Source organism: Panthera tigris, chromosome A1 (assembly GCF_018350195.1).
Source record: "Panthera tigris isolate Pti1 chromosome A1, P.tigris_Pti1_mat1.1, whole genome shotgun sequence".
NCBI classification, from domain to species: Eukaryota; Metazoa; Chordata; class Mammalia; order Carnivora; family Felidae; genus Panthera; species Panthera tigris.
The window spans coordinates 27452073-27469303 of NC_056660.1; the positions used below are offsets into that span (position 1 = coordinate 27452073).

General features: G+C 39.1%; 1 protein-coding gene across 3 annotated transcripts in view; it reads left to right on the top strand.

Annotated features, from left to right (window-relative positions):
- The window catches only part of EPSTI1 (epithelial stromal interaction 1), a 97679-nt gene that overhangs the window by 74429 nt on the left and 6019 nt on the right, over window positions 1–17231 (top strand). For all 3 annotated transcript variants that reach the window (XM_042977205.1, XM_042977201.1, XM_042977207.1), the window contains 2 exons: window positions 9955–10028; window positions 16272–16371. In XM_042977205.1, the coding sequence (XP_042833139.1) occupies window positions 9955–10028; window positions 16272–16371 (174 nt within the window). The remainder of the gene's footprint in view (window positions 1–9954; window positions 10029–16271; window positions 16372–17231) is intronic.

Here is a 17231-nt window from a genome sequence, read left to right on the forward strand (position 1 = left end):
AAATCATAGCTTTTAAATCCAATCAGTACTGAAAAAGAAATGAATTAAGCACCCAATCTAAGAATTTAGAACAAGAACAATAAACGACACTGAAGGAAGTAATTAAGATAAGAAACATACATTAATAACAACCTCAAGAAACAGCTGTTGTAAAAATCCAACAGTTTGTTTTTTGATAAGGTCGCAAAATGAATAAATCTATGGCAAGTCCAATCAAGAAGAGATGAGTAAAAATGCAAATACGCAACATTAGAAATGAGGAGCCAGGACCGTACATTTGGAAAAGATTAAGCTTATATTACTAGAGATAATGGTATGCTAATAATTTGAATATGTGGATTAAGTGAAAGATTTTATAGGAAAATATAAAACTCTAAAATGACTCAGAGTTAAAATACATACAGACAATTGCAAATGCATGTGATCTGCAAAGTTTTATGAGAATTACTCTCCCTCAACAAGCTAAACTTGGAAAATTTTACAGGCAAGTTCATTGGAATTTTCAAGGAACAGTTTTTTTTCCCTATGCTTTACAAATGGTTTTTGAGCAAGGAAAGAGATTAATGTAGAATTAATATTGAACTCGAATCTCTATATGTCACAGCCTGATAAAGGGAGCACAAACATGGAAACTTGTAGAAATTAACATTTGAAAGAAAACTTTAGTTAATGATATTTTTTTCTCTTAGATAATTTACTAAGGCAAAGTAAGGTTTATTCTAAGAACATAAAGATGACTAGCTATATGTTATAACTTTTTATATCTTTTCTCTCCAGTAGGGTAGGTTATGAAAGAAAATCCATTGGATTTTAGCAACAACAACAACAAAAACAAGCATTGATAAATTTTAATCTTTACTACTAATTAACAACAACAAAAAAATTATCATGAACTAGATATTTAAAAGATTGTGTTAACATACATATAGTTTTCCAAACCAATAACCAACATTAATTCAATGGTGAAATATTAGAGCACTAAACAGTATCAGGATATCTGCAACACCTACTACCAACCAGTATTGTTCTGGAAATTCTAACCTAGTGCTTCATGGGTTAAAGTTATTTGATGGAAAAAAAATTTTTTTTAAAGCTGAAAACTCTTAACATAGCGTGGAACAAAGTTTGGGAATTGTTTTAGCTAACTTGATAAGGCAAAAATACAAAACGGACCTTTTCTAATTATTGGAAATAAGTTATTATTTTTGGGTGAGAGCAATTTGCCTGTACAGCCTAAGAGAGTCTACTGAAAAATGATTAGAACAAATGAAATAAAAGAATTGGTTATAAAATAGAGGAATCAACAACTTTCTCAAATATCAGCAAACATTAATTAGAAAATATAATAGAATAAAAAGTCCTTATCAAAAGGCAACTATGTAAAGAAATTACTCCATTCCCTCCCTTCCAAAAAAAAAAAAAAGTGAATAAGCCAAGAAAAAACCCCAGAACTTTCCTATGATCGTGTCAGTTTGAATAATATAGAGATGGGTGATGGTTCCGAGTGGTAAAATTCAATATTGTCATAACTATAGTTCTGTTCAAGTTAATTTGTGAGGTTAGTGCAACTCCAATAAAATTTTCAGGGGAATGAGGTGGTTTGAAAAGACTGTTTCTACATTTCAACCATGAGAATAATCACAAGACTAAACAAGAAGCTTTACAGAATATGGATAATAATTTGTGTGTGTGCTGGGGCAAGGAGAGCTTAAGGTATTAGCTGTTTAAAAATATCTGAAACTCCCTTGTACTGCTGTGTATAAGAGGTGAACTGAAGGGCTCTTTGACAATATCAAATTATAGTTTCCTAAATGTGAAAGTATTAGGTACAAAAGGTGTAAGTTTGTTGTGTGGAAATAATCAGAGGTCAGAGATGAACACAAGGTGTACATACAGTGTTGTTTATTTTCAAAATGATATTACTGGAAAGTTTGAAACCATTTGTTCAAGAGGTAAGAGAGGATTTTGAAGTTCAGAATACCATGGCGCAACTGCTGTGGTTTTTTTTTTTTTAATTTTTTTAAATTAAAAAAAATTTTTTTTCAATATATGAAGTTTATTGTCAAATTGGTTTCCATACAACACCCAGTGCTCATCCCAAAAGATGCCCTCCTCAATACCCATCACCCACCGTCGCCTCCCTCCCACCCCCCATCAACCCTCAGCTTGTTCTCAGTTTTTAAGAGTCTCTTATGCTTTGGCTCTCTCCCGCTCTAACCTCTTTTTTTTTTTTTTTCCTTCCCCTCCTGCAACTGCTGTGTTTTAATGACATGGGAATGTGATCACCCATATAAAAATGAAACAAATAAGTTTTATTAAAAATAGACTCTGGGTGAATTTTGAAGGCTGCCTCTTCTTCTTGTACTTTGTGCAGATTATTTCATCCCCCTAAGCTTTATTATGTACGAGAGTTATTTGCCCCGTGATACTGTTTCTAGGGTCAGCGGAGAGAAAGCTTGTAGAAAGTTTATCTTAATGCCTGGCACGTGATAAGCACGTGATAATGCGACCTGGGGTGCTGATAGGAAGTTATAATCTGTGTGTATAAATCAAGAGATGAAGGAAATACACTGACATGTTATCAGTAGAGAGATTTTATGAGTGATTATTATGTCTGGCTTTATCGCTTCTGTACTTTCTACGCTTTCTACAATGAATAAGTAACTTTTATGAGAAATATTTTTTTTAAAAGAAGAAAGTTGACAGGCAATATTTCTGGGCTGAGAGAGAGCTGTGTGATTCAATGATTATTAGTAGCTGGAAGTCCATATGTCTTTAGATTAAAATGCTAGAACTAACAATAATTAGTAAAAGGGGAATGCCCATTATTGCTATTTTTTGACTCCCCTACTTTACCCATTAATATTTACTTCCTCTGATTTGGTTATCTCCTCTTAATTTCTTGAAGTAGTTTCCACTTTGTTCCCCAGTGAAGGCCATCTTTGCCCTTCTGGGCAAAGGTATTCCTGTGGGGGGCCCCAAAAGCAGGAGTTCTCTGAACTGCCCCCTCCCCCTGGAGCTCTCTCTCTTCTATTAAAAAACATTCAAAGGAAGGGGTTCTTTAACATTCATGACATCACCTCTCCTGCTTCCACTGTCCTCTTCCTCTTGAGTTGAGAGAACATCCTCTCCTGGGAAAAGTTTGTCCTGGCCAGGTGATGGCACTTCAATGTTTACATAAAGCGGTCAAGCTGAACCATGTCGGAACGCGCCTCACTGGGATTCAGACATGATTTCAAAATGACCCTATCTTCGTCTTCAGTTACTGCACGAGAGCCTTCCTCTGGAGTATCCCTTTCCTTCTGGCCTCATCAGGTTTCTCCAGTGCCCAACTTTCACACACCTGGCTGTTGTGTGGTTGACCCTTTGGTTCAATGGACCACAGAGAAGTGATTTCTACAACCTCTGGCAGGAAGTGGTGAGCCCTCTACTTCTTGCTGTTAGCTTGGGCCCCGGCACTGATCCTTAGAGCTCCCCAGCCCCGTAGCCCGTCCTCTGGCAAGAGCAACCCCCCCCGCCCAACACACACCCCAGAAGCGTGAGCAAAGGGAGAGGCATGGATGGCTGTGTTGTCTGCATTTCCTCCCACCACTTTGGCCAATGTTCACAGCAGATTCTGCTGTTAGCATCTCCAAAATGGTATTTTATTTATCCTATTACTTTAGTGCCCTCTTAAGTTGGAGCTCTGTTAACGTAGGGAGACGTGGGAAGCGTGGGGAGACGTGATCTCTTTCCTCTGGGAGTCTTCACGACATGCTTGCATTGTTGAGCCACACCCAGCACCATTTACTGCTTGTTTCTCGGCATCCCTTCCTTTGTAGCCCCACGCCCTATTGCTTGAACTGGTGTTCAGCAATACATTTCTTTGGGCTCTGTCTCATCGTTGCTTCTGGGTCTGTCTCCCTCACTTGCACTTTGGCTTCCTTCAGGGTGGAGCTGTGTCTGTTTGCATCTGTACCTTCAGCATGAATCCAGGTGTCTGGAAAACGCTCGCTGCTTAGCAAATCGGTGTGGAGCGGGACAGGACTTGACAGCGCCTCAGATGCCGTGTGTCACATTCCTCCTGCTTAAGGCATTTTGATTTCCTTAACGTCCAAAGCTCAGCCCTTGGAACAAGAACCACTTATTTGTATCTGTCCAACTAGATATTGCACTTCTGTATGAGAAGCCAGTAAATGAACCGAGGATGTGTTTATAAGGCATGCAGATGCATCTGCAGTGGCTATCAATTCAGCAGAACAAATGAATTAGTCGAAATTATCCTTCGTGGTACCAAAGGAGAACCAGCCTCTTCCTAGTAAATACGCTTTGCTAGATATAGAATAATAACCCTGAGTGCGGTGACGCCAGAGCCTCCCCGCTGCCATCTGGACCAATGTTCTTGCATGGTGATGCCTCATCAGCTCTGCCCTGGTTTCCCGCCTGCTCTGGGTTTTCTCCTCTCCCTGGCCTTGCTCTGTCATAGGATGATGCGTGTCACTCTCTTCCCGTCCCCCTTTCTTCCTGCCTGGCAGTTCTTGGCTTCGTAATGTAGTGTTTTTGCTTTTTTGCACCTTCATGTATTAAAAACTGTATGAATTGATGAGGATTTTTTTTTTAAAGTTTGTTTATTTATTTTTAGGGAGAGAGCTGCGGGAAGGGCAGAGAGAGAGAGAGAGAGAGAGAGAAGAGAGAGAGAAGAGAGAGAGAGAATGCCAAGGAGTGCAGAGCCCGATGTGGGGCTCGAACCCACAAACCACGAGATCATGACCTGAGCCAAAGTTGGACTCAACTGACTGAACTGCTTAGGTGGCCCTCATTAGGATTTTTAAATAGAGGAAAACCTACAGAGCCGGAAATGGTCTCCCACACAGATAAACCTCTGTGGTTGGTATGAGAAAGTAATATATGCACATGGATTAAAAGTCAGAAAGCAAAAATTATATACGATGTTAAAGCTTCCTGCCCTGCCCATGCACTCCACGCTTCTCTCCCCAGCGATAATCACAGTTAACATTTTGGTGTATGTTTCTTTTTATAAAATTGTTTTAAATATGATACACATCTATAGATAAAAGTTGAAATGGATATATGTGTATCTTTTCTATTCACGCGGAACAGTCCCAAGAAAAGTGCTCTGAACCTACCTTTTTTTCTATTTATTTTATTTATTTGTCCCATAAAAATTTTTTTTTTTGAGTATTTGACACACAATGTTACATTAGTTTTAGGTGCACAACTTAGTAAATTGATAAGTTTATAATGTTATATGTTATACATTACAAGTGTGGCCACCCTCTGTCCCAGTACATCACTATTAAAATATCATTGACTGGGGGTGCCTGGGTGTCTCAGTTGGTTAAGTGTCCGACTTCGGCTCAGGTCATGATCTCGCGGCGTGTGAGTTCAAGCCCCGCGTCGGGCTCTGTGCTGACAGCTCGGAGCCCGGATCCTGCTTCGGATTCTGTGTCTCCCTCTCTCTCTCTGCCCCTCCCCTGCTCACGCTCTGTCTCTCTCTGTCTCTCAATAATAAATAAACATTAAAAAAATTAAAAAATATATCATTGACTGTATTTTTATGTTGTACTTTTTATTCCCATGACTTGTTCATTCCATAACCGGGAGCCTTCACCCATTTTGCCCAACCCCAAACCCCTCCACTCTGGCAGCCATCAGTTTGTTCTCTGAACCTTTTATTACTTAATGTATCTTAAAGATCCCCCCATAGGTACCTCTCCTTCTCTCCCATCTACCTTATTCTTTGTATCTCCTGCATTGTATTCCATTATGTAGATGGTTTAACTTTCTGGTCCAGTTCCTTATTAATGGGCAGAGACTTTCTCTTGAACTTTTACTGTTTCAGTAATACAACTGTGACTATCTCTATACGTATATCTTTGAACAGTTCTTCAAAGGATGTGTATGTTTTACATTGATTGTTGTTGCTAAATTGTCCTTCAAAAACTAAATTGGTTTTCACTAATTTAGATGTACCACCAAAGTGCTTGAGTGTACTTGATTCCCTGTCAATCTTTTCTAGTTTTTGCCAGTATGATAGAAAAGTTTTCTCTCCTTGTTCCGATATTTCTTGGATTGTGTGTGAAGATGATGACCATTTTGAATTTATAAGCAATCTGTACTTTGTGAATTTTCTCTTCCCATCCTTTAGTTCTTTTTCTGTTTGGTTGTTGTGTTTTGTTTTTTTTTTCTCATTAGTTTAGATGAAGTCTTATCAACCTCCTCAGACCTTTCTTGAGCCTTGATCTAAAATTGTAACTGAGTCTCACCTCAGTGTGTTCAATCCTCTGCATAGGATTACAAATGGATATATTTCCCACTTGTTTGTGGGTTTCTCTTTTTCTGGAGTAGAAACTCTTAATCATGGATCTCATCTGTCTTGTTCATTATTGTATCACCATCACATAGATCCACACCTGGCTCATGATAAGCATTCAGGTGTTGTTGAGTGAATGAAAGAATAATTGAATTAGCCTATATGGGTTATAAAAATTTTTTGTTTGTTTTCTAATTTTGTTTATGGAATTTTTCCCAGCGGCAGCTTTGGATTGTTTATGCAACCACATTTATCAATAATTTTCCTTGATGATTTCATCAAATTTCCTTGTTCCACATTTATAAATAAATTTACCTCTGCCTCCTTTAAAGACCCCTGTGGCTCCATCTTTTAAGTTCAACTGTTAGACCTCTATAAAATTTATTTTGATATTTTAAAAATCTAGTTTTAATTTTTCTCACAACAGTTGGCTAGTTCCTTGTCATTCGTTGAATTGGCTCTCCTGCATGCATTTAGCATACAACTTTATGGTAAACTACATTCCCACGGGTTTCTGGCCTCAGTCAGATTGTTTTAATTGCCGCAGTTTCATGATATGTTTTCATATTTGGCGAAGCTGATCTCTCTCCTTTCTTTTCGGTTTTTCATGGTATGATTGCCTATTAGCTTTTTTCCAGATGAATTTCAGAATCATTTTGCCAAGGCTGAAAAAATATTTTAAAGCAATGCATAATAGTATTCACATATACTCAGAATATATGCCTTGTATAGTTTTTGTCTCATGTTTCGAGCTGATGAGAATTTAATTTGTTCAGAATTCATGTTATTAAACTTAGGATGGGCTGGATATCAGAAGTTGCTTGTTGGAGAAATGCATGTGAGAAGAGTTGGCATCCTTTGGCAAGAGGGATTTTGATTTAGGCTGGATATGCTCTGTTAGAACTTTTGAGTGTCAGTGGGTGCTATATTTCTGGGTGTGGCGTTTATACTTGAGTGTGATGAACTCCTGACGAGTTATCCTTAATCTTAACTGCCTGTTTTGGATGCATCTTGCAAGAGACACTAGATACAAAAAAAGCCTAAACTTTAGTCTTTATTTTGCTACTAATGAGCCATTTAGCTCTTGATAAGTTAAACTGAGTTTCTGATCTTGTTCCCTCATCTGTAAAACGAGCATAATCTGCACTCAATTCATTCACTCATCAGATAATACCTTATTTTTCTGCCTACCTTTGGGAATTACTGTAAGGAACAAATAGCAGAATTCTGGTAACATTTTTGTTTGAAAATGTTAAGTCCTGGTTAAGCATTGTTCCTTGAAAAACTTTTCATTTGCTTACCTCCAGTCCCCCTCTCCCCAAATCCCATCGAAAAGATGATAAAGGAAAAAAAAATTAAAGCCATAAGCCAGGAAGAGCAGAAAAAAAACCCAAAACAAAACAGGCCAGCAATTGCAGCAAAGAAAAGAAATCGGCAGAATTTCGGGAGCTGAAAAGTAGAGCAGAAAAAGCCAAAACCCATTTGCAAGATGTAGTGAGGTGCCAGTTGAAGCAGTCCCAGTGCCATTCTGGAATTGGAGGCACCTGGTGCGTCCAGAGCTGGGGTTGAAAAGATGATGATGAATTGGAAGTCTAAATGAGGACCTGTAGGACCCCAGGAGCCCCTCCCTTGCCACAGAGAATGTTGGAAAATGTGGTAAAAATGAGGGCTGAGGAAGGTGATGTACTTGGGAGGGGAAGTTGGGACTGGGATGGGGGTAGTAATAGAGACATAAATCTTCTCCCATAGCAGGAAGTCAAAAGATATGTTTTTTAAAAGTTAAGACATAGAAGACTTTGCATGCTATTAAGAAGGAGGCAATTGAAAGGTGAAACTACACATAGGAATTGAAAGTGATTCTGTGGGAGGGGCGCCGGGGTGGCTTAGTTGGTTTAGCGTCTGACTCCGGCTCAGATCACAGTCTCGTGGTCTGTGGGTTTGAGCCCCACATTGGACTCTGTGCTGACAGCTCAGAGCCTGGAGCCTGCTTCGGATTCTGTGCGCCACCTCCCTCTGCCCCTCCTGTACTCGCACTCTGCCTCACTCTGTCTCTCAAAAATAAATAAATGTTAAAAAAAAAAGAAAGAAAGAAAGTGATTCTGTGGTTGATGGGGAGGACAGGAGCTTCTTCTTTTTTTTTTTTTTTTTTAAGTTTATTTATTTATTTTAAGAGAGACAGAGACAGGGTGTGTGGGTGAGTGGCAGAGACAGCAGGGGAGAGAGAGAATCCTAAGCAGGCTCTGGGCTGCCAGTGCAGCACCCAATGCGGGGCTTGAACTCAAGAACTGTGAGATCATGACCTGAGTCAAAATTAGTGGGTCGCTTATCTGACTGAGCCACCCATGTGCCACCTTTTATTTTTGTATAAGCCTTGGTAGTATTAATAACCAGCACGTTGCTTGGTAGACTTTTAAAACTAGGTACATGTATTATAGTGACAAAAAATAAAATGAAATAAATGACTTCATGCCATTGTAGAAAAGTGAGTCTCTAGCACAAGGCTTGCATAAATGCCTGTAGAATAGTTGAGTGAATATTATTCAGTTATTTAGAAAACTCTTTTTCCCTTGTTGATGGTGCTAGATAGGAATTAGAATTAAATAGTGTTCTTTATGGATTGACAAGTAATATATGTGGAATATCACAGTATATAAAACCAGTCTCTTTATTTTGAGGACTATAGCATGTCAGAAGGCCTTTGAATAAAGTTAAAAAAAAATACAAAATGTCAGTCTGGACTTTGGATTTACTTTATACTTTTAATTAAGGAAGTTTTAGGGTTAAAAATACATGTGTTGGTATGTTTTTATCAAGACGTGTCAGTATTTTCTCTACCAGAAAATTCTCTGACTCAGGCATTAATTTATGACACAGTCCTGATAACTCTCTTCCCTTTGCCTTTTTCTGTTTTTGAGAAGAGGTTAAAAATCAGTCTGCCTCAAGGAAGGCAGTTGAGTACTGGAGAAATCCTGGCACCTAGTTCTTTGGTTTAATATCAGAAACAGAGTAACAAAGTTTGGAAGTTGCCTCTTCTAAGAGAATAACTGGAATGTCAGAAGCAGAGGTCTAGTTGTAGTAACATGATCTCCTACCTGAAGCAAAGTACCCCTCCAGGGAGCCCTAAGTTCTGCTGGTATTAGAAGTAACGAGTCAATAATTGGTAAGTTGGTTATTTTCCAGGTTGAAGGATGTTTTACCAATGGAATTGTACTACAAAATTGAGTCCAACATTTATTTGCAAGTTACTATAATTTTGGGGGAAAGAAATGCTAGAGAAATACGCGGAAATAGTATTGTGTGGCATTTCTTCAAGAACTAATTTGATTTTTCTTTGTAAGACACAGGTGAGTTTGACTCACATTGCACTTTCCTCTGTGTATGTTGTACCTATTAGTCTAATATCTTGAGCATGCACACTGGCTTTTTAATCTTACGATTTTACACTCACAGAGCTATTGTTTGAGGCACAATCTTTTTTGCTACCTAGTTATATAAGAAAATTCACATGGAAATGGTACTTAAGTAAAAGTTTCAAAAATGAAATATTATACCAGCTAAGGTTAAATATGTAATTGATTTGGGTATCTTCTGTACAACCATGTTACTTGAAAGCCATATTTTAAAACTTTTATTGTTCGTAGAGTGAATTACTGGAATTTAACCGGCAGCAACAGGAGGAAGAGAGAACCAAAACCCACCAGGCTGAACACAAGAGGTATAAATGGCTAATAAAATTAGCATCTTTGGTTAAAACAATTACTTATAAAGTTTCTGCAGTTGTTTTAAGACATCACTATAGTTATATTGAATGTGTTTTAGAACGTGTATTACCTTTTTAATCTTTATATTATTGGGGTATTATATGTATATGAGGATGCCCACTGTTACGCGCATGTGCACGCGCACACTCACACACACACACACACACACACACACACACACAAAATCCAGTTTTTCTGGATAGGTGGCATAAATTCACACTAGAAAACAGAATCATGCTCTCAAGCTATTTATTTGGGTTCTACTTAATTTGCCTCCCAGGGAACAAAGCATTTTAATACTTTGAGATGATCCTTTACTGTTTGTAGACCATTTTAGAATAATTGAACTCATCCAGATGGTGAGATACTCGTACGAAAGCTCAGACAAGAACTATCTTATATTGACTAACATATTGGGGAAAATAGCTTAAAATAGAACCACGAAGCAAATTTCAAGTACTCTCTGTCTTATTCCTAACACCCAGTAAAATATCATACTGATATTGGCCTGGTATACTGACTCACATTGGTATACGGATATCATAGATACCTGCTATCTAGGGATAGATACCAGATACCAGATAGATATCAGGGATAGATACCTGATATCTAAGGATAGATATCTATCCTTATTCTAGGATTCTCCTGGGGGCACTTGGCTTATCCCAGTTTACTGCAGTGTGGTTGAAGATCTCAGAAGTATTTAATGTAGAGGCTCTCATGATCTAAAGGAGCAAATTCTTTTTCTAAAACCGAGTGCTTTCACTTACAGGTTTAACCTTCCCACTGTTGCTAATGTGTGGTTTTAAATTGTGGTGCTTTCATTTTGTAATTGAGACTTTAAAAAGTGTTCACGGAAGCTCCCGATTCTGCTGGAGCTGTGAACTATGGATGGGTACTCATATTCTTTTGACTGGATTGTTGTGCTTCCATAATCCAGTCAAATAGTTTTAAAATGTCAAATGTGAATTTATATGTTTTTTTCCAATTAAAAGAAAACATCAAAACTCTGAGACACTGGTTAGGCTATTTTGTTAGGTAAGGGGTAACGGTTACTGCTACCTTTGTTTTTGTTTTTATTTTAATAAAGTAGGTTATAAACTAGCTTAGTCTCTTATTGGTTTTTCTCATTTTCTGTTTAAAATTCTTTCTATTAAAAAAACTAAATAGGGGCGCCTGGGTGGCTCAGTTGGTTAAGCATCCGACTTCGGCTCAGGTCATGATCTCACGGTTTGTGAGCTTGAGCCCTGTGTCAGGCTCTGTGCTGACAGCTCAGAGCCTGGAGCCTGCTTCGGATTCTGGGTCTCCTCCTTTCTGTGCCCCTCCCATGCTCATGCTCTGTTTCTCTCTGTCTCTCAATAATAAATAAATAAACATTAAAAAAATTTAAAACTAAATAGTGTATTTCTTTAACACCGGTTGTTAGTGATAGCCAGTTATTTCTCTTTATTTCTCCCCCCCCCCTTATTTCTCTTTATTTCTGAGGACTGATTGGATTGTAAAGCTTTAAACATCTTAAAGATAGTGTGATATGTCACATTAATAGGCCCTGTTGCTAAGAAATTCATCTTCAATGGGCCTCCAATAAAAATGCAAGTTATTTGATCAGAGGTGGAAAAGATTACTTTCTTGTTATAGGAAACTTGGCCCTCATTCTTTAAGTGTATTTCCATACTGCTGCATACCTAAATATTGGGGGGGGGGACTATTTATTTTCTATACTTTATTTTCTCTTTTTATGGATTCTAGTTAAATATAGATACAAATTTAATAGGAAATCTCTCTGGGCAATAAACTCAGTAACCAGTTTTGAGATAACTGATCAAGGTTTTACACACATATTTTATGTTCTTAATCAGTTTTTGAAGACAGTGTGTGTTTGTATTGGGCTTTAGAGTTTATAGTGAGCTTTCCCATATTATATGAAAATACTCATTTGGTAGTCTTATAACGAATAAAATGGTGTGACCATTTCTGCTGAGGGCAGCAACACCAACTGTGTGTGTGTGTGTGTGTGTGTGTGTGTGTGTGTGTGTGTGTGTGTGTGACATAAGTCAGATTCTCTCCAGGGACATAATTTTATTGGAGTCAAAAAGACAATGTGCTTTCTACTGTTTAGAGGTGAGTGTTATAAGAGAAAGTTTATGGTATTCCTCACAAGTTTTTCAGTGTATCCAATACTGACTGAGCTTGGCTGCACCTGACCTGACCCATCATAACTTTTTGAGCAAGAGAAGAAAGTTGAAACCTCAGAAAGAAAAGACAGAGCATGAGGGTCAAGGACTTGAAAGGATCTGGGCCATGAGCTGCAAACTGGAGTGAATTGAATCAATTCATTGAAACTTGAACCATCCTTAAGTAGTTTTTATCCATATATATATATATATATATATATATATATATATATATATATATATATATTTTAAATCTTTATTCACTTTTGAGAGAGAGAGTGTGAGCAGGGGAGGAGCAGAGAGAGAGGGAGAGACAGAATTCAAAGCAGGCTCCAGGCCCTGAGCTGGCAGCACAGAGCCTGACGCGGGGCTCAAACTCACGAACTGTGAGATCATGACCTGAGCCGAAGTCGGACGCTCAACCGACTGAGCCACCCACGTGCCCTGGTTTTTATCGATATTAACCCTTAGAAGAAAATCCAGAGTACTGCAGTAAAGGGCATGCACTTTCTAACGCTAGTAAACAAAACTATATAAACAGGTACTTTTTCTTTCGTTTGTTTTTCCTGATTCCTATTGAGAATTCAATCTCTTTAGTAAGTGACGTCCTCTTAGTAACTGGTGCTCAGAGGTGAATCATACCATTTGCGTACATGACAAGCCATCAGTCCTCCCAGTGTGTGAGCAAACTGAGAGCAGTTCTTCAGCCTGTACTCACCACCTTTGGGGGTTTCACGATGCAACTGCCGTCAGAGAAGCAGACAGATGTGGGGACCACGCACCTGCATGATTCATGTATTCACCTTTTACGTATCAAGGCACACTGTGTGAAGGCTTTGTTCTAGGCCCTGGGAACAGGCGTAAAATAGCAGAGAACATCCCTGACTGCATGGAAATTACAATCTGGAGACGAGAAATAGAAGTCAACAAGTTGAGAGCAGTGGTATTTCAGACAATGATATGTACCGTGAGGAACACATCCGGGGTGAGATTAAGGGAGAGATTGGAGGTCATAGTTCCTCCATGAAGAGGTAGCATGAAAGGACAAGAGACCATCACATAGAGATTGGGGTCCAAAGTATACACTTAGATGTCCCCTGTTATCTGGTATGGGAGAAAATGCAAAGGCCCTAAAGTGGGAGTGACTTTGGAGTTTGAGTCTTTAGTGATTGGATTGTAGATGGTGAGGAAGGGAATACGGTGAAATGAGGTTGGCGGGAGCCAGGAAGTACAAGGTTTTGGAAGCCAGTGATTTTATTCTAAGACTAATGGGAAATCATAGGAGGGTTTTAAGCAAAAGGAAGGCATGATCTCTTTTATAATTTAGTCAGGTGGTTGTGTGGAGACCAAATTATAGAGGGTGGGAGTGGAAGCAAAAGCAAGGCGTGAGAGGATAATGATTTGGACTAGAATGATGGCCATGGAAAGAAAGGGGTGAATTCAGGATGTGTTTAGCGGGTAGAGTCAACAAAACTTCTAGTGGTTTGGATGTGGGGTGGATGGGGGATGTTGAAGGAAAGCCCATCTTTGCTGACAAAAATACTAGATGAAAACAGTCCCAGGCACATGGGCAATCCAGAATACCCTTGGTTGTGTGGTTAAGGAGGATGAGGATCAGTTTTCTCTCTCTCTCTTTTCTTTTTCATCATGATAAGTGTACTCTTTAATCTCCATCATCTATTTTATCCATACCCCACCCACCTCCCCCGTGGTAACCATGTTTATTCGTGATAGTTAAGAGCTTGTTCCTTGGTTTTCCTCTCTCTCTCTCTCTCTCTCTCTCTCTTTTTCCCTTTGCTTGTTTTGTTTCTTAAATTCCACATATGAGTGAAATCCCATGGTATTTGTCTTTCTCTGATTTATTTCTCTTGGCACTATAACTCTACCTCCATCCGTGTTGTTGCAAATGGCAAGATTTCATTCTTTTTGATGGCTGAATAATATTCCCTTATGTGTGTATGTATGTCCATTCATCTATCAATGGACACTTGGGCTGCTTCCATAGTTTGGCTATTGTATATAATACTTCAATAAACATAGGGGTTCATGTTTCCCTTTGAATTAGTGTTTTTGTATTCTTTGGGTGAATACCCAGTAGCACAATTACTGATCATAGGGGGTAGATCTACTTTTAAGGGTCGGATTTCTCTTAATATTCAGGTCTCTAGCTCAGTAACATACTGTTCAATCTGCATGCTGAGAAGTCTAGAAAAGGGGACATAAATGTCATACTCTTCAGTGAACCAGGCTGACTAGAATATGGCACTTGGGTATACTTTATGGTGAGAGAGGAAAAAAGAAAAACCTTTCTAGCAGCTAAGATGTGACTACCACCTGATAGGTCTTAAAGTTGTTGAGAAAATAGCAACCCAGTAAGCCAGAGAGAGCATTCTGGGTCAACGTGCAGGTGGCATTTTAGCTAGCACTGAACATTTTAGCTAGGCACAAAACAAACCCAGCCTCTGGCTTTGCCACCCAGCAGTCATTATCCTCAAGGTTCCCAAATTCCCCAGTCATTGACTTATAGCCACCTACCATGACTACTTCCTGTTAATCTTCATGACTGAAAAGGAGGCTGTGAATGGGGCCTGCCTACCCTTCCTTTCATAAACATATATTGATCTGCTGCTATGCATCAGGCACTGTGTTTCTTTTCTTTTAAAATATTTTATTATTTTGGGGAGAGCACAAGTGGGGAAGGGGCAGAGAGAGGGGGACAGAGGATCTGAAGGTGGCTCTGCACTGACAGGCTGACAGCAGTGAGCCAGATATGGGGCTTGAACTTACGAACTTCGAGATCGTGACCTGAGCTGAAGTTGGGTGCTCAACCGACTGAGCCGCCCAGGTGCGCCAGACCTGTTTCTGCCAAGAAGCTTATGGTCTTAATGACGCTATTCCTCAAGAATCAGTTGACATCATAGGGTACCTATTACAGCATTGTTTCTTCAGCTTCCATGTCCCAGACTCAACAATACATGGGCAACTGAGAGCATGGTGTTGCCTTTAATTTACTTTTTTTTTTTTAAGTTTGTTTGTTTATTTTGAGATAGACACAGTATGAGTGGGGAAGGGAAGAGAGAGGGAGGGAGAATCCCAAGCAGGCTCCATGCGGCCAGCACAGAGCCCAATGTGGGGTCCGAACTCATGAATCATGAGATCTTGACCTTAGCCAAGACCAAGAGCTAGAAGCTTAACTGATTGAGCCACCCAGACACCCCTAATTTACATTTTTTAATTCAAAAGTTGTAATATGTAACACACAGGAAAGTCCATGGATTAATTATAGGGGGAGCCTCTAAGTAGCCAGCTCCAGAAGTAGAATACAACCATCACCGTATGGTTATTCTGACCTTTATGATAATCATTTTCTTGCCTTTCCTTAAGGTTTCACCTATGTGTTAAATTTAATTTCTGAAATCGGTTACTGCAAGTATCAGCAAACACGAGGGAAAGCTCTGCCCATTCTTTCTTTTGAAAGGTCAAGTTTCCCTCTTCTGATATTTCCCCTTTCTTATACTCTCTTCCCATTTTCCTTCTACTCTTCACTTACAAGATTTACTTTAGCGAGACTGACAGTGGGGTACAGGGCATATGGGAGGGACATCTGTGTTGCAGCAGCAATGCCACAGAGCTACTTCGGGTTCCCCTTCACGTTTTAGGTCTTGCTGAAGCTTCCGTCTTCCTTCAGCCTCCGGAGCTCACACCTGGCATGGCCCGCAAGGAGACAGTTGCTCAGGAACAAAGCTCTTGTTGAACTGGTAGAAGATGAGGGAATGAAGCTCTGAAGTTCGGAACTGTTCCCCCTCTGCCCACATCTGGCACCAGCTCCAGCCGATGGCTCTTAACAGCCTGTCATATTGTCATATGGTTAATGTGAGAAGAAGTTTCTATAGATTTCTTCTAAGCGGTGGGGGTAGGGGAAAGCAATCCCCACGGTCAGTTCATACAGCACCTTAGGTTCTCAAAAATCTCTCAGCCCTATAGCATGCTTTCCACTTACACACATTTTTCATTGTTTTAAAGGGTAAATAATGCTTTTCTGGACCGACTCCAAGGCAAAAGTCAACCAGGTGGCTTCGAGCACTTTGGAGGCCATTGGAATATGAATAGTGGTAACAGCTGGGTGAGTTTTTTCTTGTCTCTTAAAAAAAATCTTTGAAAGTTGAAAAGTAAAAACAATGAGAATTTTAAAAATATGTTGGGCCTTCTCCCAAGATATTATTTTTTTGGTGTGCTGTTCAGCTGTGTGATGGGCAGTCAGCCAGGGTGATTACTGTAAATTCCACAATAGTTTCTAGAGAGAAGGAGAAAGTCCAGGTTTCAGCTCTGGCCAATCACAATAAAAAATGACACCTGCCCTTTGCTCTCAGGGTAATTGCCTGGACTGTAAGGATTTTTTTTTTATCACCCCTTTCCCAGACCCTACAACAAAAACAAATGAAAAAAAATTTTTTCAAGAAGACTTTAAGTGCAATATGGTTATAAAAATAGTAAGCATTCTCTAGTAATATAGTCTTTCGGTGAAACTACCACATCAAAGAAACCAGTATTTAATTTTTCACTACAAAATGATTTTTAAAAAACCCTACAGCAAAAGGCACTTTCTGAGAATGAAATGTCTTTCTGGATTTCTGTGAAGAAAACATTGCAACTGTGTTGTAATATGTGTTTAATGTGTTTTGCGTGCACAATATATCATTGAACCCACACCAGATCTTCTGAATGTATGATTGCAGGGTTTGCAATGCATACAGAATCAAAACTAACTATAGTGGGTTTTATAATTTAATTTAAGCCAAGTACATATGTACCTACTAAAAGAAATGGAACAGGTAGAGATCTTTAAACTGGTAAAATACAACAAAACAAGTGCTTGCTGGCCCGGAAACTCTAGAGATCACCCTTTAATAAATATTTGATGGACAAAAGATAATTTTTGAGAAGACAATCTGTTGGAAATCTTATGGATGTTTTCTTGAAAGG